This window comes from Salarias fasciatus, chromosome 23 (assembly GCF_902148845.1).
Source record: "Salarias fasciatus chromosome 23, fSalaFa1.1, whole genome shotgun sequence".
NCBI classification, from domain to species: Eukaryota; Metazoa; Chordata; class Actinopteri; order Blenniiformes; family Blenniidae; genus Salarias; species Salarias fasciatus.
Genome location: NC_043766.1, coordinates 34,463,582 through 34,487,727, shown reverse-complemented (window position 1 = coordinate 34,487,727; position 24,146 = coordinate 34,463,582). Strand labels below are relative to the sequence as shown.

At 41.5% G+C, this 24,146-nt stretch overlaps 1 protein-coding gene across 1 annotated transcript in view; it reads right to left on the bottom strand.

Moving 5' to 3' along the window:
* The window catches only part of LOC115381303 (uncharacterized), a gene marked incomplete at its 3' end in the record, with an annotated part of 134,402 nt that overhangs the window by 71,390 nt on the left and 38,866 nt on the right, over positions 1-24,146 (bottom strand). Inside the window, 2 exon segments of the mRNA XM_030082582.1 lie at positions 21,913-22,086; positions 22,163-22,336. Coding sequence (XP_029938442.1) covers positions 21,913-22,086; positions 22,163-22,336 — 348 coding nt within the window.

Genomic DNA, 24,146 nt, shown 5'->3' with positions numbered 1-24,146 from the left:
TTAAAGATAGCCTTCCCAAGTAGATGGAAGAATTCTCGTCTGGGGCCTCCAAGGTCTTCTGTCCTCGGTGGTGTCTTCATCGCTCGCAAAAGTGACATAGAGCATATCAGTGCTGTCAGCGAATCGACGTCTGCTAAATTGTCGGAGGGCAGTTGTCCACAATTTGCCGGCTGATGTAGATTGGTCTGTAGGCTGTTGTGACCACTCTGTCACTGTGTGCCTGCACTATTCCTCTGATTTCTTCTGTGGTCAAAGTTTCTGAAGACCTTCAAACAAAAATAAATGTACATTTCAACAAACCTGATGCTGCTTATAAAGATTTACCACGTCTGAATTTCTCACCAATCCTTGTTTTCACTGACCTATTAGCATACGCTGTATCCTGTAAGGATTGCTCAGGTCCTTCGAGACTGCGTCTGATGGCCTCCTCAATGACTTCATCTTCATCAACATCAATAGGACTAGAAATAAGCCACAGGGGGAAAAAACAAGGTGAATAACAAGGAAAAAAAGGGACCAACATTAAGAAAACTTATCTGTGAAATTATGACTACTTATACATGAAATCTGCAAAGTGAGCAGCCTCATTTGGCCCTTGCAGTAATTCTTCTGCATCATCACTTGGATCACTGGCAGGAACAGCTTCGCGTATCTGATTGAGTTCCCTCTGGGTAGTAGATGGTGCCATTCTTTGTCTCACTAAACAGACAAAACAATTCAGTAGGGTGGATATTGATATATTCTCAATTCTAACTTAGTAATTTGCATATGAAGCTAATAAAAAGTATCAACATATTTTTTGGTGTTGGTGTTCTCAATAAATCAGAAGACAACTGTCAGATATTTTATTTATTTATAGTTATTATATTATTATATTTAACAGGTGTGCAAATCCTATGTCATGACCATTGTGTGCATTTCACAAGGTACATCCTGTGTATTTTGTCACCCCCATTGATGCTATCATAAATACAAAGTCACAAGATTTCTATTACAACATCCCTGCTTGAATTCAAAACCAATCATGTTCACTCCAATGTTGTAGACAAGTGATAAATGCATTGGAGCTTAAGTGTCCCGGATTATACTCATCAACCCTGCCTTTTAAACTTAACCATCAGTCATAAATTCATCACCTTATTAAGATCAGCAATTAGCAGGCTAGTATTTGCAATGATCTTCATACAGATGAAGAGTGTTAGAAGTATTTGTTACTTGGTACACACCTCTGCGCCTTGTAGAGATGAGCTTTCAAAATCACTGTCATCAGACAGCTCGCCTGCACAGGACTCTGGACAAGGTTTTAAAGCAGAACATTGTTTTTAGTGCCTAATGACTTCTAAAATAAGTGGACCGTGTATAACAATGTTTGCAATTCCTGATACTTTAAACCATATTTGGATGTGTACAGTACATGCTCACCTGTGCTGGAAGTTCCATTTCTGCAAGAATATACAGACAGGTGCCGGAACAAACAGAGGCAACTTCTTTACTACTCCATGGGAAATTGGACGTGAGCCTGGGTTTCATCAGTTTCTTACATCCCTTGATGGTGCTCAAGTAATGAAATGGGAGTATCTGATGCTCTGATAGCCCAAACAGTCCTCTGAAGATAGCTGTAATTTCATTTTTTAGTTGCTCTTCTGACCAGGCTGTGGAGTAAGGCTGGGCAATTTTATCGATTCTGTGATATAAATCGATATTTTTTCCCCCAGAAAGTATGATCTTTCAGCCGCAAGTATCGATAGATTAAGTCTCAAATCCCGCTTGTTCCGTCCGGCACTCTGCTCGCTGCCCTCCCCCTGCTCGTCTGCTTTGCAGGAAGAGCAATTAGGTCAGCAGCCACTGGTGTCGCTGTAGCACTTCTAGTAATTACCCACAGAAGAAGAAAGAGCGTGAAGCATCGACAAAATGGCCGAGAAATTAACTCCAGCGCCGTCGTGTCTTAAATCTGATGTGTGGGAGCACTTTGGTTTTAAAAAGAAGAAAGAAAGTGTCGATTTGGACAAAAACTTTGCGGTTGCAAGCTGTGTCACGCAAACGTCAAATACTCAGGAAATACAACCAACTTACGGGCGCACCTCAAACGTCACACCCGGACAAGGTAATACAAACTGGGGAGCCATCGAAGCTGCGGCTTGACCCAAAACAAACCGTGCTGGACAGCGATGGTGGATGTTCCCACAAGTTTCCATCTACCTCGCCAAGGTCGCAGAAGATTACAGAGGCCATTGCCTACTTTTTTGTCAGGATCTGAGACCTTATTCGGTGGTTGAAAACACAGGATTCAGGCGCATGGTGAATGCAATGGAGCCCGCTATCCCATTCCGACCCGCGAACACCTCACAAGGTTTTGTGTTCCAGGCTGTACGCGCAGACAAAGGCACACGTTAAAACCTCCCGGCCAGAGCGGAGAGAGTTGCCCTGACCTGCGGACGGGTGGACTTCACGAACAACTGAAGCGTATGTCACCATCACAGCTCACTTCATCAACGAGAATTGGAGCTCGTTAATTATGTGCTACAACAAGGGACATGCCCGAGAGCCACACCGGACACAACCTGGCGAAAATCTGAGAAAAGCCCTCGCTGAGTGGGAACTAACAGAAAAGATCCAGTAATTGTAACGACAATGCATCAAATATGACAATAGCAGCAGAGGAGGCACTGTTCACACTTCACGTCAAATGCTACGCTCACACCCTCAATCTGGCAGCACAACGTGCACTCAAATCCCAGCAGTTGCACGCCTATTGGGACGGGTGAGGCGCATTGTAAATTTCTTCAGGCGAAGCACCACAGCAAGCAACATGCTGAAAATCAAACAGAGACTGCTACAACTACCACAGCACAAGTTGATGACAGACGTGGTCACCAGGTTTGTGTTTTACTTTCACTTAGGGCTGGGGATATGGGCAAAGTGTATAGTATAGACCAGGGGTGCTCAATCCTGTTCCTGGAGAGCCCTATCCAGCATGTTTTAGTTCTCTCCCTGCTTTTACACACCCTGAATGCAATGACAGGCTCATCATTGTGTTTTGTTAGGTGCTCGACGATGACACAATAATTGGATTCAGGTGTGTTGAAGCAGGGAGAGAACTAAAACATGCTGGATAGGGGCTCTCCAGGAACAGGACTGAGCACCCCTGGTATAGACAGTAATGTTTTGATATTGTCCTAGTCCATATTGATATATAAAAATACACTTAAATTTAGAGCAGCATTCTTTGCATCCATGCTATCATCTATAAATTTCTACCTTTATTTAACTACAGGTGGAACAGTGCGCACGACATGTTGGAAAGATTCCTCGAGCAACAACCGGCCATCTGCGCAGCATTGCTCTCAAGCGAGGTGAGGAAGTCAGAGAAAGATCTGTGCACACTGACCGAGTCAGACGTGACAACAGCTGAAGAAGTCGTCGGTGCACTGAAGCCCATGAAGGAGGCCACACTGTACATGTCCAAGGAGAAGACCCCCACATTGTCAGTTGTGGCACCCCTTCAGGACACACTGATAAATGGACTGAAGCCAATACAAGGTGAATCTGCAGTCATAGAAGAGATGAAGGCTGCCATGGCTGAGGATCTTCAGAAGAGGTACATCAACCTAAAGGCAACTCTTAATGCATGTTCAGCGATGGATCCAAGATTCAAAGTCTTCCCTTCCTGACTGACGACGAAAGACGGGACGTCTATGATGGACTGATTGCAGAGGCTGCAAGATTGGGCATGCAGTCAACAGAGGTAAGGCAATGATAACACTGCTGAGTTATAATAGGTATCATATTACCCTGGCAAAAGTATAGGCAAATACTACAATTTGACAGTTTAAAATGGATAAATAACAAATAGTTGAAAAAAATAAATACTAGCATATTGGCCTAAATATAAGACGACTCTGATTATAAGACGATCCCTTTTTTTCAAATATCATTTTGTAAAAAATAAAATATGTTGAAGACAATAAGGTCACTCAAAAAACTAATTTTAATTGTACAATTGTCTAGGAAAACTCACAAACAGAGATAATATTTCATGTGGTTTAAGATCAAGAAATATTACTGCAGAATTAAATAAAAACTATATTCCCTTTCTCAAAATCTGAGGCTGTGACTCAGTGAATAAGCAACAAATAAGAACCTCAAAGGTTCAGTAACTGCATTAGTGAGACAACAACTTTATAACCATCAAATTCAAGTTCTATTCAACTTCATGAACATTAATAATTCAGTCTAATATATCTTGGCAGTTTGGCAGTTGTTTGTTGACTCTGCTGCATTGATTAGCATCAGTTTAAAGTTGGCATCAAAATTTCTCCTCTGTTTGCTCACTTGTCTAGCATTTAAGCTCCTTCGTTCCAGGTCATGCTCCTCCATTTTTCATCAGATCACTGTGACCACCACAGGCATCATATGACTGAGGCTTCATTCCCTTTCTGGTCACTGGTATTTTGGCTCCATCTAGCGGCGCAGATGTGTAACGACAACCTAGTCCTTGATTATAGCAAGACTTCATTTTGGAGAATACAGTTTCTGGAAAAAATATATATATTATATTCGGGCCAATACAGTATTATGTTTACAGGTTTGAAGACATAGATATTAAATATAGTACTTAAATATTTATTACTCTAAAAGCTAATGAAATTAATTTCATGTTGATCTATTTAATTTAGTTGTCACTCCGGAATGTGAGCAAAGAGGGGACAGCAAACCCCAGTGCTGATGAAGAGGGGATCGCATTGACATCTGGAGAAGAGGGTGTAGGTGATGGAGAGCGATTCGATGAAGGAGAGAGCAGTCATGGTTAGTATCACCCACTGTCATCCTGTGAGGCACACTGTACTATCTGAACCTTTGTGTTGGAGTTATGGAAAGAACTTAACTATAAATTATGTTTTGTTTTTATTATTTACTTATTTGCAGGTCAGCATCATCCACCCAAGAATCCAAGACCATCTTGTCCACTGGCTGTGCTTCTTGGTGAACGATACGGTGGTGCAGCACGACCCAAGGCAAATACCCTAGAGGACGAGGCCAGGGAGCATATGACCCGCTACAAGGAGGCAGATCTCTTGGAAGTGAAAGAAGATCCACTGCTCTGGTGGAAGGATCACCAGTATGAGTATCCACTCTTGTCACATCTTGCTAAAAGGTACCTCTGCGTCCCTGGCACCAGCGTCTCCTCAGAGAGGGCCTTCTCCACCGCCGGAGATATCATCACTGCTCAAAGAAGTGCTCTTCTCCCAGAGCACGTCGATCAGATTCTATTCCTGAACAAAAATCTGAGGAGAATGTAGGTCACTTGATCTGTAGTGCGAAAGACTTTCTAGTTAGTGTTCACTTGTATGCCAGGGCCTACAAGCCCTGCGTTGCTTCACTAAGATGGTTACATTTGAAGTTAAATGTGTTCAAATGGCACTTTGTTACTTGAATTATTGGATGTTTTAGAGTAGCCAAGGTACTATGTTTACTGACTGGGTGGCTAGAGGGATACCCTCAGATGTTAAATGTAAAGTTAAAAAAACTGTAAAAGAAACTGTTCAGAACAGGCCACTTGCTACAATTTTCAATGTGCACTGGAATGCTGTTGCACTTTATTTACCTCGCAAAGGCTTGCAAGCCACAGTTTGCACTGTTTCAATAAAAAAGACATTTTCTCACCACGTCTTTGATTCACTTTATGCAGCATTTGCAAGCTGTAGACTCTCTGCCTAGTCAGAGCCATATATTGTGTATTTGATGCATTCTTTTTTCAGTTTGGTTAAATCAATCCAAGTCGATGGAACAGTAACAAGATGTCACCAAAATCACACTTTCCCCTGAAAATCTTGCAGAAAATGTTAGTGTAACAAATCGTATCGAGTTGCATTGAATCGTATCGGATCATATCGTTGGCCGAAAATCGTGATATATATCATATCGTGAGCTGAATATCGTGTATCGTATCGTATCGTCAAATAAGTGTATCGCTACAGCCCTACTGTGGAGAATGAAATTTTTCCAACAAGGCCAGCCTGAGCCAGCCTGGTCCGAGTATCTCCTCGAGGTATCACAAACACTGAATTGTTTGTTGAAAAAGGCAGGCATACAACGTCCTTGGTGTATGTTTTGACATGCCGTTGGTCCTGATATCTGGATCGAGCACCACCATATCGTGGAATGGATGGGAGGGGTGCCTATTGAAAAATAAGCACACCAAGATATTTTGTTAATAGACAAGACAGGCAGCAGTCCTGTTACAGACCAACAGGCTGAAATCTAGTGATCTGGAGGCTTTCGTATCACACAGAATGTAAATATGTGCCATGTAAGGAAAACAGAAAATCAATATCATTGTTTACATACACCCATTATGACCAATGTTGAACTTCAAAATTACTAAATAATCCTACCATGTGCATCTTTAATTTAGAAGTCATAGACTTCATTCAATTTGCCAACAGCTATCCTGATTGGCACACAACCAGTATTCTCATTTCCAGTGTGTCCTACATCACATTTTTTGGCCACATAGGACAGCTTTACTTACTGATCTCAAAGACGTGGTGGTAGTGGCAAAGCTTGGTGCATGTGAGGGCCCCGCCAGAGGCATCTGTGGTGTGGAAACCTGAAACAAAGGGCCATATTTCAAATGTCAGGTGTGGCGGAAGAGCCCCTGTCCTGAACACAAGGTAAGTAGACTGGGCCAAAGTAATTATCCAATTTCAAGTACTTAATGACTTATGAACCTGCATTAGTTGACATCTCTTTCTACACTGTGTTTCAAATCACTACACTAAATGTCCACTTATCAATAAAAGAATCAACTCCAAGACAACTTGGAGAAGTGGATCATATGGAAATTATGATTAGTCACTAAAGTTTTAAATGTAAATATATACACATCATGTTAAGAGACATTTATAGTATGTCTTCAATTTGCTACTGTAATGCTGCTGTACGGAGGTGCAATACTTCGTGTTCACCACTGTGAGGCGAAAGTTCTCCGGTGTGCAAATAATATATTCAGCTTTAATTAATTTTTTTTATTAACATTAGTGGAGTTCACTCATGTTTTTCTCGAAACAGAAATTAGTGTTCAGTCTCAAATAAAGGCGCTGTACAGGCTGTCAGATTTCTCTGAGTTCAGCACAGGTGACACTGTGGATCTCAACACATCAACATATTTGAGATTTTAGCATATGTAGCTTAAGTCCTGGACCCGCGGTAGAATTTGATTTTGTAAAGATCTTTACCAGGCAAACCTTTGCTTGCAATCAAGCTAATGTCAGCTGCTTGGAGATTATATTTTAACATCACTGACAGCACAGCATGGTCACTGTTGCTACTGGTACCCGCTAAACGACGGGCAACTTGATCCAGGCTGTGTGAGGTGGCTAACAGCTAAGCTAACAGTTGACGAGATGCTGGTAGCTAAGCTATAGCTTGCTGCCAGCACGCAGAGGTTTTCAAACGGGCAATTGAGGCAGTTTAGGACGAGCTGGATAAAAGTTAATGAACGATGTTACTGCCTCCGCGAAACAGGTGCCTCAGATTTTCAAAATCGTCTGGCGGGTCAGATATCATTTGGCAAGCGGGCAGCCATATTGCCAAACGCTGCGCTAAGTAGTGGTGACACGGAGTTACGTTTTTCAAACATAGCATTGAAAAATGTTTGCTGTGAATCACTTACCGTTTGTGATGTAGAAGGAACCTGTGGAGCAAGACTTTGAAGAGCAGCCCGTACACCGGCCATTACCGCTCTCTCTAACTCGCCAGATGGGAGTTCGCCCGCCATGTCTGTCTCTTCCCCGCTGCTGCTGTGGGCGGGGCTTCGTGATCTGAGGCTCCTGCTAGAGGCGTGGAAGACCTGCCTACTTTGCATAATTTCTAAACATTTAGATTTAACATTTAGATTTAACATTTAGATTTAGCATTTAGATTTAGATTTAGATTTAGATTTAACATTTAGGTTTAGATTTACCATTTAGATTTAGATTTAGCATTTAGATATAGATTTAACATTTAGATTTAACATTTAGATTTAGATTTAACATTTAGATTTAGCATTTAGATTTAGATTTAGATTTAACATTTAGGTTTAGATTTACCATTTAGATTTAGATTTGGCATTTAGATATAGATTTAACATTTAGATTTAACATTTAGATTTAACATTTAGATTTAGATTTAGATTTAACATTTAGGTTTAGATTTACCATTTAGATTTAGATTTAGCATTTAGATTTAGATTTAACATTTAGATTTAACATTTAGATTTAGATTTGACATTTACATTTAACATTTAGATGTAACATTTAGATTTAACATTTAGATATACATTTACAAATGAAATAAAAATGAGCTAAATGTGAGAAAAGTGATCTAAATGTGAGAAAAGTGTGACCAATTACACAGTAAGTGAAATTTTACATTCAGCGCCCCATAATGCTGTACCCATTGGCACATACTCAGATATTAACATTTCAGTGGAATACTGTGAATTTTCTGAACTTTAAATTCATATGCTGGTGTTGGACTTTCTTTTACTCTCAAGTTATTTGAGTGACTTCAGTCAGTTTAATTTCTGGTTTTGAGCATAACAAACAGTGAGACTGTCCTGCCCTTGAGCATTTCTAAATATTGGTTAAAATTCCACATCTGTGAATGTTTTTGATTGTGAAACTGTTAACAATTAAAATACGTTTCAACTGAGATACAACATTTTTTTCACATAATTGGTGAGTTTTGCATTGATTGCAAGTTCACAAATGGTGCAATTAATCATGATAACTACAGTCTGATTTGCAATTAATTACTTCAAAAAGATAACCGATTCACACCACTGAAATTACATTTTTTTACCATTGTTTATGAGGCTAACAATTTGAGCAGCCTTAAAAACATGCACCTGTTTCATCTTTATGTAATGATTTAGACAATTTTGGCAAATTTTGTCATATTAGATGGTATTCAGGCTGTATTTAGCAACTGTCACAAATTTAGTGGCTTTAACAATTTCACTTGTTAATTTATTTATATATAACAATTTAAAATAGTTTTAATCTTTCACTTCTTCATTTTTCTATCAGCTTCTTGTCTGTTCACCTTTATCCTGTTAGCTTCTAGCCTATTAGCATTTTCCTGTTAGCTTCTTGTCTGTTCACCTTTATCCTGTTAGCTTCTAGCCTATTAGCATTTTCCTGTTAGCCTCTTGGCTGTTAGCCTTTATCCTGTTAGCTTCTAGCCTGTTAACTTTAGAATATTGTCCTGAAAGTGAGAGTGAGGATGTGTTTCCAAAGTGTTTGAGGCTCCGTCAGTGAGCCCTGCTGAACTCCACTAATGTGCTCTGTGTCTCTGATTGGTGCTGACAGGACTGCTGTCAGAGACAGCGACGTCCTTCCTACAGAGGACACAGACTCACTGAAGAACCAGAGGACCAGAATCCAAATCCAGCATATAGAGGTTGAGTCAATGTGGTGTTGAAGGTGTAGAGGTGGATCAGAGAGTCAGAGGAGACTCTGAAGAAGGACAGAGAGCCAGCAGGACAGTCCACAAACACTCCTACTCTACCAGAGGAGGAAGCGCTGGAGATGTATGTTACGATGTTGTTGTGCCAGACACAGTAATTGCTATCATAGCATCTCAGATTCCAGGACTGATGATTCCATCCGAACACACATTCAGAACTCTCCCCTTTCCTCCTGATTCCTCTGTAGCTCACTGATATATCAACATCTCCACCTAGAAAACGTTCATCCACAACAGAAGGGGTTAATCTACCAGCTGCTCAGCAGCTCAAGGTGCAAATCAAGCAATAATGTTGTGATTGAACCCTATATTTTCCATTTTTTTAAAAATTCATCAATGTCGAAACTTGAGTCCCAGGTGATTTTTTATTTTGAAGCTGGAACTGCAGAACTACGGAGCCCCGGACATGACATGGTAAAAAAAAAAAATTAAATTGTGGCCACGAATTACTAATTCGTTCCCACGAATTAATAAATCGTGCGCACGAATTACTAATTCGTTCCCACGAATTACTAATTCGTTCCCACGAAATAATTAAATCGTGCGCACGAATTACTAATTCGTTCCCACGAATTACTAATTCGTTCCCTCGAAATAATTAAATCGTGCGCACGAATTACTAATTCGTTCCCACGAATTAGTTCTATCATTCATATACTGAACAGTTCAGTAAAGTTGGCAGCATATTGACAGACACGGACTTTCAGTCTCAATAACTCTTCAACAAAATGTCAGTAACATACAAAGGGTGCCTGCATCCCATCGTTGTGAGGTGGACGATATGCTGTAAGCTCATTTTTATTAAAAATATCTGTCTATCAAGCAGCAGAAACAATATTGATTTCAATCAGCACCCGGTAGTGCTGCGGGCTTCAGGGACCGTCTACAATTTACAAGACGCAGCAACAGTGAAGACAAAGACCATATCCAATAAATTTGATAGGAGACAAATGAAGGTTGTAGCGATTATGGTGACACTGTAGTAAATCCAAGTGGTGGTATTACGTTTTTTTTGTTGTTGTTGTTGTTTTAGTTGTTGGGTTTTTTTTTTTTGAGCTATTTGTCTTCACTGTTGCTGCGTCTTGTAAATTGTAGACGGTCCCTGAAGCCTGCAGCACTACCGGGTGCTGATTGAAATCAATATTGTTTCTGCTGCTTGATAGACAGATATTTTTAATAAAAATGAACTTGTAGCATATCGTCCACCTCACAACGATGGGATGCAGGCGCCCTTTGTATGTTACTGACATTTTGTTAAAGAGTTATTGAGACCGAAAGTCCGTATCTGTCAATATGCTGCCAACTTTACTGAACTGTTCAGTATATGAATGATAGAACTAATTCGTGGGAACGAATTAGTAATTCGTGCGCACGATTTATTAATTCGAGGGAACAAATTAGTAATTCGTGGCCACAATTAAATTATTTTTTTTACCATGTCATGTCCGGGGCTCCGTACAGAACTAATGTCATTAACTTTTTATCTCGTACTTTTCTGTTCCTTCAGAGCTCCAAAGGCAACATGACTGTGGAGAGGAGCAGATCGTGAAACAGGAAACAAACGACTGTCCAGAGCAGGAAGAACCAGAACCTCCACTGATCAGAGCAGAACCAGAAGAACCAGAACCTTCACTGATCAGAGAGGAACCAGAAGAGCCAGAACCTCCACTGATCTTTTCCCTTTTCCACCAAACTGGCTCTCTGGCTGAATCGGGGCCGAGGCCAACTTGGTTGAAATCCCGGGCCTCCTGAAAACCGGATCTGCTTTTCCACCGGTCGGGAGCCATGAAGGCGGAGGTGGAGCCATGTCATTGCGTCATTGCAGAACATCAGTACGTCACTGTGGGCGCAGTCGTTCACACGCAAACCACAACAACAATGGAGGACTCCCATATTTCATCATCCAGCTGTTAGCGACACGCACCCTGTCTCACCAGCTACGGCGTTTGAGAAAGAAGGTAAATATCAGACGTTTTATTGCTCTATAGCAGCGGTTTTCAAAGTGTGAGGCGCGCCTCCCCTGGGTGGCGCCAGAGGGCTTCAGGGGAGGCGCAGTGACAGAAAGAGAAAGTGTCAAGTTGTGTGTGTACTTTTATGTTGAAGTGGCGCTCTTATTGTTGAAGATGTCCGCACTTCCTTCTTGCTCCAACGTTCAGCTGCTGAAGCATTTATGGTGATGGAGCATCATTGTGGTGCTCCATGGTGTATATTATGTTCCAAGTGATGTTAAATCTTCTGTTAGTGTTGTGTAGCTCCTGGGCTGTATTTATGCTGCTTAAAATTGTTTGTTTGTTTGTGCATTTATTTCACAATTTTATAAGCACTAAAAAACTGTAACCTACAAAAACTGCGTAGCATATTGTGAAAATGGACACCCCAGAAGCTTAGCGCTTTTCAACAGGGGTCCAACCCACCACCAAGTAATTGCACTGTGTACAGTCTGAATTCAAACTCCAGGTCATTACAAGTAATGTCATAAAATAAAACATCACAGTGCAAACAATGACAGAGTGAGTGGTTAAGGTCATATTATGTTACCATAATTGGTCCGAGGCAAGTGTAAGTCCATACCATGATAATTTGTAAACACAAAAGAATAGTTATTAGTCAATTTTACCCACTCATTAGTGTCTCATCCAGCATAGTTCTCCAGAAGCCTTTGTTTTAACTTTCTTTTAAATATAGATAAAGTGGCAGAGTTTTTTAGATCACTTTCCAATTCATTCCATATCCAAGGCCCTCTATAACATACACCAAAGCGAGTGATTTGTAATGTTCTATTTTTCCCTCAATAAAGGAACTTTTGTCTGGTGTCATGTTGATGAGAGGGTAGGGATAATGAAAGGAGCTCAGTCAGTCTATTGTTTAACCCATAGATAACTTTTTAAGTTAAACAAGCATTATGATAAAGATTATTTTCAGGGAGTCTTACTAGTCTATATCCGGGTTCCTCAATTAGCGGACCGCGGACCGCGGTCCGGCACACCTCGCCGTGGACCCAGGGCAAATGTATGGGAAAAAAAAAAGAAAAAAAAACTTTCTTTAAACGCTCCGTGTTCCGTATGAGCACCGTTCTGCACCGCCCCGCTCTGCGGTGCGCTCCATCACACCGCACTGCTCGGCACTGCCTGGCATCCCTCGTTATCACCCCCGCCCCCCCAGGGTGCTGAAGCCCTGACCCATGCTTGTATGTAAAAAACAAATGTGGACCTTCAAGATTTGTATTTGAGGACCCCTGGTCTATATCTATGGAAGAGTGGGTCACTGGGAGCATTATAAGAAGCCCAAGGACTGGCTCTCACTGCTTTCTTTTGCAATATGAGTAGTTTTGTAGTATACGTTGGATATGTATTATTCCAAACAACATTGCAATAGTTTAAATGAGGCTCAAAAGTGACCTGAACAGAGTCAACAGTGCTTCGAATGGAAGAAATTTCCCGACTTTGTAAAATAGTCCTACGATTTTGGATAATTTTTTACTTATTTCATTGATATGTTTTGCAAAATTTAAATATTGATCAAAATATACTCCAAGAAATTTAGTGGAATCCACTCTTTTTATTGGTGTGCCGTCAATATTTATACTTATATGCCCAATGTTTTTATTTCTGTTTGAACAAAAAACAATATAGTATGATTTATTTATGTTTAGGGACAATTGATTGCACCTAAACCAAATATTTACATTAGCTAGTTGGTTATTTAGGAGAATTTCAAGATGATCATTTTGTTTATGTGAAAAAAATAAGTTATTATCATCAGCAAAGAGTATTTTCTGTAGTCTTGAGCAGTACACAAAATCATTTATGTATAAAATAAACAAGAGTGGGCCTAGAATAGATCCCTGTGGTACCCCAGTGTCTATGCTTTCCATTTCGGAATTTAAACCGTTGATGTTCACATACATCTCTTCCATAGATATAACTCTTAAGCCACTGAAGGGCAGTGCCCCTGACACCATAATGATGCAACTTGTCAAGTAAGATAGAAAAACTGATGGTGTCAAATGCCTTAGAAAGGTCGAGGAAGACTCCGACACTGTTTTCACCTCTTTCAAAAGTGTCAGGAATTTTCTCAATTAAGTCCAGAATGGCCATACATGTGTCCCTGTTCTTACGAAAGCCATATTGTGATGGCACTATGATATCATTTTTATCTAAATAATCTGTTAATCTTGAATAGATCACTCTTTCGAAAACTTTGGACAAGGTAGGCAGGATTGAAATGGGCTGATAGTTTTCTACATTATTTTTGTCCCCAGATTTATATATAGGTATTATTTTTGCTACTTTAACTTTGTTAGGGACAATACCTTGCTGCAAGGACAAATTAATTATGTACACAAGTGGCTCTGCTATATGATTTACAATAGCTTTCATGATCTTACTGCATATGCCATCAGCATCTGACGTGTACGTACATTTCATTTTGTTAATTATATTTGTCACTTCAACCTTACAAGTAGGTTTGAGGAATAGTGAGTTGGGAAAACTGTTTTGCATAAAATGTTTGGAGGTGATGCCCCCTGGTGGACTAATTTGTTTAGAAAGTCTCCTTCCAACAGAGGCAAAATAATTGTTGAAAGTATTGTATCATCGTTTATGTTTGAAGCATTCGATGGAGGTTGCATTACAGTGTCTGGCAATATTGGAGATTTACTGTTTCTGCCAAGAATCTCATTTAACACCCCCCATGACTTCTTTTGATCTCCCAAGGATTTTTTAAGACGGTTAGTATAATATTTTTTTTTTACTTACTCTTATTAGGCGTGTCCATTTGTTTTTATAATTAGTGTAAATATTTTTATTACAACTATTTGGGTTTTTCCAGTATCGATTGTATAATTTATTCTTCTTCCTTATTGAATTCAGGATACCTCTTGTGATCCATGGATTATTTCTGTCAGAGTGTTTTATTGTCTTTTCAGGAATTTTCATCTGAATAGATACAGTTAATTCATGGATCAAGATATTATATGCATGATTTGGATCAGCAGAGTTATAAATTGCATCCCAGGTCTTGGATTGAAGAAATTGATTTAGATTTGAGAGGGTTTTGTTTCTGATCCCTTACTTTCCTTTTCATACTTGATTGAGGAGCTCTTTTAATCCAATTGGTAAAAAACATAACAGCATAATGATCAGAAATGTCAGAGTATAATACTCCTGATTTACAATCATAGCTCTGTAAATTTGTTATTATGTTATAGGATAATTGTCTTGTTTGTCTTTGAGACTCGAGTGTATTTATTGATTGTTGGGTAGAATGATGTAGAGTGCAGAGTATTTAGAAAATCTGCCGCCTTATTATCTTCTTTAGAGATATCAATGTTGAAGTCTCCCAATATGATGCTCTTTTTATTCATTTGATTTAGGAGAACTAAGATATTTCCAAATTTGATGTTGAAGGTTTCAGTATCAGAACTGGGTGGTCGATATATTAAACCGATAACCACACTTGAAGATACCGTTTTCAATTCAAGGAATAACGTCCGTTTTTGCTTGTTAGCATTCGCAAGTTAGCATCTTGAAGCTAACAGTGTGAGTGTGTATTGGCTGTTAGTGTGAGGTTATATCTGCTTCATATGTTCATGAGTTCAGGGTGAGTCCCGTTTGATTTCATTCCTTTCACTGTGTTTATTTACCCCAGTGAATGTACAGTCAGTAGTACACAATGTTAGATTAGAAGGCTTTATAAACTGGGGAGATTTGAGCTCAAAATTTAGATCATGTTTAAAGCAGAACTATGCAAGATTTGCTTTAGCGCTCCCCCTACTGGTCTCCTGTGAAAGCTCACTGTCGCAAACGTCCTCTGCATCCCCCCTCTGCATCCCTCTGCATGAAATTGCAAGCGCTGTTTTCAGGACACAGACCCCGGGGAGAGTGAAGGGACAGACGAATCACCGTGACAAGTCTTTGTTTACCCCCACAGGGATTCTGAAACACATTTATTGAGGTAAAAAAGTTGCATAGTTCTGCTTTAAAGTGTGACGGAAGCAGAGCAGGAGCCAGAGGTGATGAGGGACTGATCCTGTCAGGATGGAAGAACAGCTGAGCTGTCAGAACAGTGTGCGAACAAGCCAGCATTACTTCCAGTAATACCACTTTCTATACCTGAACGGCAGGAGTGACCAGTGACATATTTTTTAATCATTAAAAGTAAGATAGTAAATACACAAAGCCCACTGTTGAAAAGCAAAAAGGATGAAAGTGACGTCATTGTGCTCACCTCATTCTCTCTCAGTTTCTGCTCAGTGATTTCTACCATGTGACTGAACAGGCCTACAAGTTGCTATTAACACTGTCCATCACACAAGTATCCTGTGAGGGCAGTTCATCAGCAAAAATCATTAAAAACAGTACAGGAGCCCTTTGACCCAGAAACAACTTGAGCAATAATCTTCTCATAAACAAAGTGGCAGAGGCCGGAGCTCGGCTCAGGTGCTTATTCATGTTTAAGGGTTGGCCATGTTTCTTTGAAAAACAGATGATAGTGTTATGAGAAAGCACATTCTCTTATTTTATTTTCTAAATCTAATATTTTATGTTTTTATTTCAATTTTTCAATTTTTTTTTCAATCTTTATATTTATTTTTTATTTTCAATTTTTGGACATCTGTTAACATATATTTGAAATATATATTCTGAAATGATGAAGATGTGTCGTCTAATATGTTGATGTGCTTGTGTTGAAATAAATTTGCATTATAAAGCAACCCTTCCTTGCAATGAATTGGAAATGTTTTCGAAAAGGCTTTACAGAATATTGGTATTTTCATATGTAAGATTATAATCCATGATTTCAGTAGGTGGGGATCGAGAGTGGGCCGGGCTGAGGTCGGACCGCCGTCAGAACCGCGCTTCGTTTTGCTGAATAAAAGCACAGAAACAAGAACAGCTTTTAATAAATATTCTCTACTTTCATAAGCAAACCAATAACTGTTGTACTCTGCGGTCATGAGTTGGTACTGTAAACAAATCTTACGGGTCGAGTCTGGTCTGGCAGGATGGCGATCAGACATCCTGCAGGACGGTACCGGCGAACTGCTGATCAGTCTCAAAGTTTGGATCATTTCTAGCTTCCATATTCACAGCAGGCTAACACCTTGGTGCTTTATGAATAAAACTTACCAGGATACAGAGTCATTCAGGAGCTGCTTCACCTCCCATTGGATCCCAAATAGGGTCTGCGCTGCCCCGCCAAGTTTCTCCTGAACTTCTGCTGCAGACCACAGCACCAGGAGGCCCCGGGTCTCCTCCTCAGACCACCGCGTATTCTTAAAATCAATTTCTTGGCTAAATTAAACTAAATTAAGTGCTGCTCCACTGCCACTTTCTGATTGTAAAAAAATGGCGACTCCGTGTTTTGCTGGAAGAGATGTAACCCCGCCCCCCAGGGCTTGATGTAGTGGATACGTGGCTGGGGCCTGATCTGGCCCAGCACAGAAGAGGTGCCCGAAAAAGCCCCCATTTTTTGGAGCCGGAGCTGGCCTTCAGTCGGTGGAAACACAAAAACCGGTTCAAAGTGAGGCCCTGGCCCCAATTCGGCATGGGCATGGCATAAGAGGGTGCAAGGCTGTTGAGAAATTTAAAAACAAAAACACTTATACTAATCTTCAGCTGTTGCTTCAGCACCATGGACAGCACCATGTGTCCTGAAAATAACTGCGTATGTCCATTTATGACTGTTTGTTTGTGTGTCCATATGTGTATGTCCATTTATATGTATGTATGTGTGTGTGTGTGTGTGTGTGTGTGTGTGTGTGTGTGTTTACATTTGAGTTTTTTGCGTGCATGAGGCTTAAACAGTACCCAGTAACTGTATTTGGTTGTTGTTCAGCACCATGGACAGCACCATGGTTCCTGTCCAGACGTGTGTGCAGCAGCCCTTGGATTAACCACGCAAGAGCTCTGTCTGATGCCACGGGGCTTTATTTATTCATCAAGATGAACTACTTACGACACAGTGAAACAGTTTTCAAAGCATCTGTATAAACAAAATAATAATTAGATCAACATTTCACAGAGTAGTCAAATCATTAGAACAATCAAACATTTCAAAAACATAAATGTTCACGACACATTCCTCCCTGCGCTTTCCAAGGAATGCAAACCTGATCCGAGCCAGGCTGACAGCTGCAGTTTCTTTCATTTGATAAACATTTAGATAAACAGTAAAGTCACATCATGGCCTGTTAAACTCTTTCTTCTCTTACAGAGAAAAAAACCTGCTGCCCATCACCTGTGTCTTTCCAATAATCATTTCTGATCATCATGCCCCACCTAGTGGTCAAACATGAAACTGAGATTAGAGCTCCAACAGCAAGTGTTTTATTCATTGTCATGACTATTTACATTGTCACTTCACTTAGTGCAGTGGTGTCTCGTCTTCCAGTGTGTGTGTGGTCATTGTGATGGAGGTGAGCCTTGCTTTTCTTTCCTTGCTGCCTCTTGCTGGCCTTCAGGGTGGCTTGTCATGTGGTTGAGTGGTCAGCAGACCTCGGTCAAAATGGAAAAGTTAAGCTGTTACACTCATTCCTTTCATTGAACCGAGTTGCTCTGTCATTTTTAGGTTTTAGTGTTTACTGGTTTTATTACTGTGAATAAAGTGTGGTTGTAGTTTGGGAAAATTTTTGTCTCTGTCCGGTGTTGTCAAACATTGCATGACCTTCCTTTCTTTTATCTCCTGGAAGTGAAATTCCCCTTGTGTCATATTTTTTACAATGTCATCAACATGTCAGCATTGAACATTTCAAGAAATCTTTGAAGGAGCTACTTTATTACAGACCCCTCCCACTTTCTGATGGGCGTCTCCTCCTTCCTGCTGTCAGAGACAGAGACCAGCCTTCTTACAGGTCACACAGACTCATTGAAGTCGAGACTGAAAATCCAGCATAGAGAGGATCAGTGAATGTGGTGTTGAAGGTGTAGAGGTGGATCAGAGAGTCAGAGGAGACTCTGAAGAAGGACAGAGAGCCAGCAGGACAGTCCACATACACTGCTACTCTACCAGACCAGGAGGAGAAGAAGGAGGATTTGGGCAACAATGTTGTTTTGTCATTGTGAAAGACAGCATAATCTCGAGCATACCAGAACAGCTCCCAGGACTGATCATGATGTCCAGACATGTTCTCAATGCCTCGTTTCCGACTGATTCCTCTGTAGCTCACTAATACGGAATTCAGTCTACTCCACTCGACCTCCCAGTAACATCGACCACTCAGAACATTTTTACACAGCAGCCGACCACCCCAGTCACCAAATCTGTCTGGGTGATCAGGATATGGCTGCGGTTTTTGCACATATGTCATCGTCCTGTTGTTGTTGGACAGTTTGACTTTTCTGCTCATGGAGTTTTCATCCAGTTCAAGTTGAATGAAATCTGATGGAGAGAAAAAGAGAAAAGTCCTGATCAGAAACACGTGATGGATTTGTTGTTTGTGGACTTCCTGATTGAGAGAAAGTTTGATGAGGACACTTTTTGACAGGCTTTTCTTGTCCAACTTACACTTCCTCAGACCAGGTTTGAGCCACTGCTGTCCACCAGGGTCCACCCTGCAGGAAGAAAGACAGTCAGAAGGGTTTTCCAACATGAAGAGAGAAATTGAGATATATCCTGTGTTTCCTCTTAAAGGTTCAAACTTTGCTCCAAACCTGACAGTCTTTCTGCTGCTTTGAATCAGTGTGATGAAGATGAAACCTGTTGGAATTTTTATGTTCCTCTCCTCCTAAATGCAGTTCAGAAATTTGCTTTTAAAGGATCTTTTCAGTTGGAGGTTTAAAGACAAGTGTTAACAATAAATCTTCACATTTCGTTCTGACAGATCATCTGGTGGAAGAACACCAGTTGAGGGCTTATGTCCTTATGACCTTATGACCTTATGTCCAGTTCCCTGAAGGGGCGAGATTAAGTACGTCAGAAAAGCAGACCATGTCTTCTCAAACAGATGATCAGCTCCATTCATTCATGCAGTCAATCTTTATCTAGGTCAAACTTTCTGCATTTCTTGGTCCCATAGTGTAACGATGGATGGTTTGTCTCTTTTCCACTGTTTTAAACTGCATTTCCTCACCACAAACACAAGTTTGCCACAGATTCTGAAGTCAGATCTCCTCAGAGATCATGTTTCTGAAGGCAGGTCTAATCTTCCTCAGTGGAAAATGCGAATCAGCTGAGTGCTGATCAGAGGAGAGTTGGCGTATTGTCTGTGCGGCGGTGGGATGGGAGAAGAGTGGTGGGGAGGAGTTCTACTTTTGTGACGTACTTAGGTTTGAAGAGTTTCAAACTAACTGTTTTCTACCCAAAGGGAGGGGCTGCTGCAGAGAGCAGCAGACTGAAAGAGATTACTCAGACATCCGTGGAAGAAGGCAAATAACATTTTGGGGGTGGTTTCAAAGGGAAATCAACTTTGTGGCATGCTTGAAACCTTAAAAAAGTGGATTTTGCATGATACAGGTCCTTTAAGAGAGAACATTTGACCCAATTCCTGTGCTACTTTGCTCCAAAACCTTGAAATCAAACAACACTCCCAGAAACATTGAATGAATGTCCCTATATTCTGTTTCCATTGAATGCAAAGAACAGAGGTCTGGTTATCCCTCTTTTTAAAGACACATGATGTTATGTGGGCTCTATGCAGTATCTTACATTGTCTTTCTGTATCAGCCTCAGATTTGCTTTATATCCACATATTCAACCACATGTTAAAAACTGACAGTGTCCAGGACTGAGACTTCAGGGTTTGAAAGAAAAAGTGAAATGTCATCAGCATATAACAATATCTTCTGTAGTCTTGCCTTAAAGTGAACCTATTATGCTATTTTTCAGTCACGTCATATAGGTCACAGACACCTAAAAACATAGTATATAAGTTTGTTTGCCCCAAACTCGTCCTATTTTCGGAGTTTGAGCATTCTTAAAAGTGGCTCTGAGGAGCCTTCTTCAGAACAGCCTGTTTTTGACAGCCTATTTTCCGTGATGAACTTGAACGCATCTGGCCACGCCCACCTCGTAAATTCACTGTCGTTAAGAAAGCACCTTCAAAATAAAACACAATGCACGACCTCACGGACGTAAATTTTTTCCTATATGTTGTTATTATGCCGCCTCGGGAGGCACGAGAATCAGCTGAACAGGGTCCCAGACAGTAGCAAACGCGGAAATTACCATTTTTGTATAGAATAAACCATACAAAAGCAACGATTGGATAAAGAAAAGCACTCATTTGAGATCAAAACATAAACCATGTACATCCTTGCTGGAAGTCTATAAATTACAGATCAATGTGGCTGGGACAAGCAGAGCGACCTCGCAGAAGCGAAATGAGGTGTGTTTTTTATTTTCTGTTTATATCATGTGTTGTTCGTATGATATCAAGAGCACGACAGCCCCTCAGAGGAGCAGCCCTCTTCATCCGCAGTGCGCCTCCATCGGGCACCGGGGTGGAGCAGCTCCGGGCCGTTTACCCAATCGGCCCCAACTCGGCTCCTGGAAGTCAGACGCTCGGGCGCTGTCACAGCCGTGGCCGACTCAAAGTGCCTCTCTGCTGGGGAGAGGAGCTCCGCTACATTCCCATCCGAGCTAATTGTAGCTAAGTTAGCAAAAACTGTCAGCTCGTCAGCTGACCCACCTGAAGACGGTGGATGAGCTGACTTTATGAAAACACTGGCGATGGATGAGAAAATACAGCCGAAATGAGCGACCTGTCTGGGGGCCGGCCAAAGGCTGGATTCTTTTCCGGGGGGGGGGAGGAGTGGCGTTCCTCTTCCTGACGTCAGAAAGAGGGAGATTTCAGAACCGCATGTTTGAGTGTATATTTTCTTAAAAGTGGAGCGCACAATTGAGGGAGGTGACTGAATTTTTCACTTCTGGGGGATCATACAGAGGCTCTGGGAGGCAATATGACTGTAAAGACACCTTTTTAAAGTGAATTTTGCATAATATGACTCCTTTAAGTAACACCGTGAATATCCTGACTATTCCTGATACATTTTTCCAGTGTCTCTGACGCGAGGACTAAAAGAAGGAGGACACGAGGCGTCCCTGTACTGTCCCTTGACAGGAAGGGGGAAGAGAACATGAAATTGGTCAAGATAAAAACCTCTTGAGAATAAGTGAGTATCTGTTTTATTTTTATTGTTTTAAATCAGCTCCTCTCCTCATCCAAACCTGTCCATGACATCCCAACAAACTCCCACTTAACTATATCATACATCTTTCCCATGTCTAATGATAAAGTTAGTGTCCAGTGTTACAACAGCGAGGACTGTTCAACATTTAGGAATCTTTCCACCTGACAGGAATAAAACCTCGTTCTGATAAATCCTGTCTGATCATCAACTGGAGACATTCTGAAGAACATGTCAGTCTCCAGGATGAGCTCCTGTTGTGAGTTCATACCTGAGAGTCTCCAGTTTGCAGTGTGGATCCTCCACTGCAGCAGACAGTAGTTTGACTCCTGAGTCTCCTGGATGGTTGTAGCTCAGGTCCAGCTCTGTCAGATGGGAGGACTTGGATCTCACAGCTGAGACCAGAGAAGCACAGCCTTCCTCTGAGACCAGACACCCTGACAGACTGGAGGCACAAACATGGCTGCATCAAGTCAAGAAGGAAGAAGGAAGATCCTCCACATGAGCAGCTGGATCCTGACCTGAGAGCTTCCAGTTTACAGTGAGGACTCTCCAGTCCAGCAGAAATCAGCTTCACTCCTGAATCCTTCAGGTCGTTGTTACTCAGGTCCAGATGTGTCAGACTGGAGGACTGAGAGCTGAGAACTGAAGACAGAGCTCCACAGCTTCTCTCTGACAGACCACAGTAGCTCAACCTGAAGAAGAACCAACAGTGAAAACCAGATCAATGTTTGTCCTGGACTCGGTTCTGCGTCCGTGTCTGGCTTGGGGCGTCACAAACACAGTGGCCCTCATTTATCAAACGATCTTTGAAACGGGTGTATATCTGAGCAGTGAGCTCATCGTACGATGGGGCTCGCGTGGCATTACAGAAACTTCCGTACCTCGCCGATCTCAGTGTTTGAATGATGGGTGTTGATAAATGCGGCGGCTGAATTTGATCGACATTAACATTTTACGCCCTGAAATATTCATGGTTCCGAAGCCGCACCCAGTGAGGTCAAACACAGAAAAGGATCGATTTTGGCGAAAAAAGAAACCTTTGGAAGCTGGAAATGGATGCTGTCAGGTCTGAGATTAACGTAAATCAGGAGGAGCTCTTCAGAAGAATAAAAACTAAAATTAAAGGAGAATAGAAAAACGCTGTCTGGAGGACGCTGTTCACGGCAGCGGTGAGCCGTGTCACCTGGACGAACAGACACCGGCTGAAGTCTGAATAGATTATAGATCCGTTAATTTAACCCTGGTATTACAAATAATGAGGCTGATTCATGTTATACAGCTCAGATTTTTATTGTTTCGTTTAATTATGTCTCAGAGTCGGACAGCGCGGCACCGCGGCCCGGTCTCCTCCCCAAAGCAGGGACGGTCCCACCGAGACACACACACCCAGCACCGGACCCGGTGCCGAGCAGGACCCCGGACCGAACGGGACACAGGACCGAACAGGAGCCGGGACTCAGGCCACCGAGGGCGGTGCGTGCCACCTGCTGCCGGATCTGTTTAAATGAAAGACAATTTATAGAAATCTTAATAAAATGTTTGACTAAACGTTCACTGTCTGTATTTAATCTCCCTTTAGTTCATGTCATTTTCTAGGTTACTGGCATCACGTCACTGATTAAATACATCATTTGCTAAACTTTAGAGTTTATTTACATTTCAATAGCGGTTCTTCAGGTCCTGTCTCCTCCGTCCAGATCCAGTCGAGGGTCTACTGGTTCCCACATCCTTGTGGCGCAAGCGAATCAAAAGCAACTCTATCGGCCGGTGCAATATTGTGTAAAACTGCCTAAATAAAATCACACACATTTTCGGGGATGATCAGGAACAGCAGTGTTTCCACCGCTGGATCTGAGCGTCTGAAGCTGCTCCACAGCAGCAGCATGTGTGTGTCTTTGCGCACTGTTAAAACTGCGCTCCTCTCCGTGGCAGGATGGACCAGCGTACTTATTGAAAGTTAAAAATCCTTTATTAATCCCACAAGCAAGAATTTTATTAGATATTCTGTAAGGGCATCATTTTATGTTTTATTTATTTATTTATTTTCAATCTGTATTGAATGTGTGCTGCTTGTGCTTTATGGTGTGTTTGAAATGTGCTTTATAATTATTTTCACGCTCTGCCAGGTTTTTCTGCACTGCACCGCAAGTCCGCACTGACTGAAACTGAAACACGATGTCAGACCTGTTGTGAGATTTCATCTTTCCGAACGATCACGACTGTTGGGGACGCATTAATGGAAATATTAATGTGAAGGACCCAGGCCTTTTCAGCAGGCCACAGGCCCTTCAAGACATAACCCAGAGTCATGTTGTCTGCGAATACTGTCCCCCTTCACAGAGGAGACATGACCCCTGCTGTGACAGAGACACAGCAGACTTTGAAGCTCTCTAGAACAAAGGAGAGGAACTTCTTCCCCCAGCAGGAGGGCCAGCACCATGATGGTCCACAGAGCCTCAAAATGGCTGCCCATCTCCTCCACCATGTGCTCAGAACAAAGAA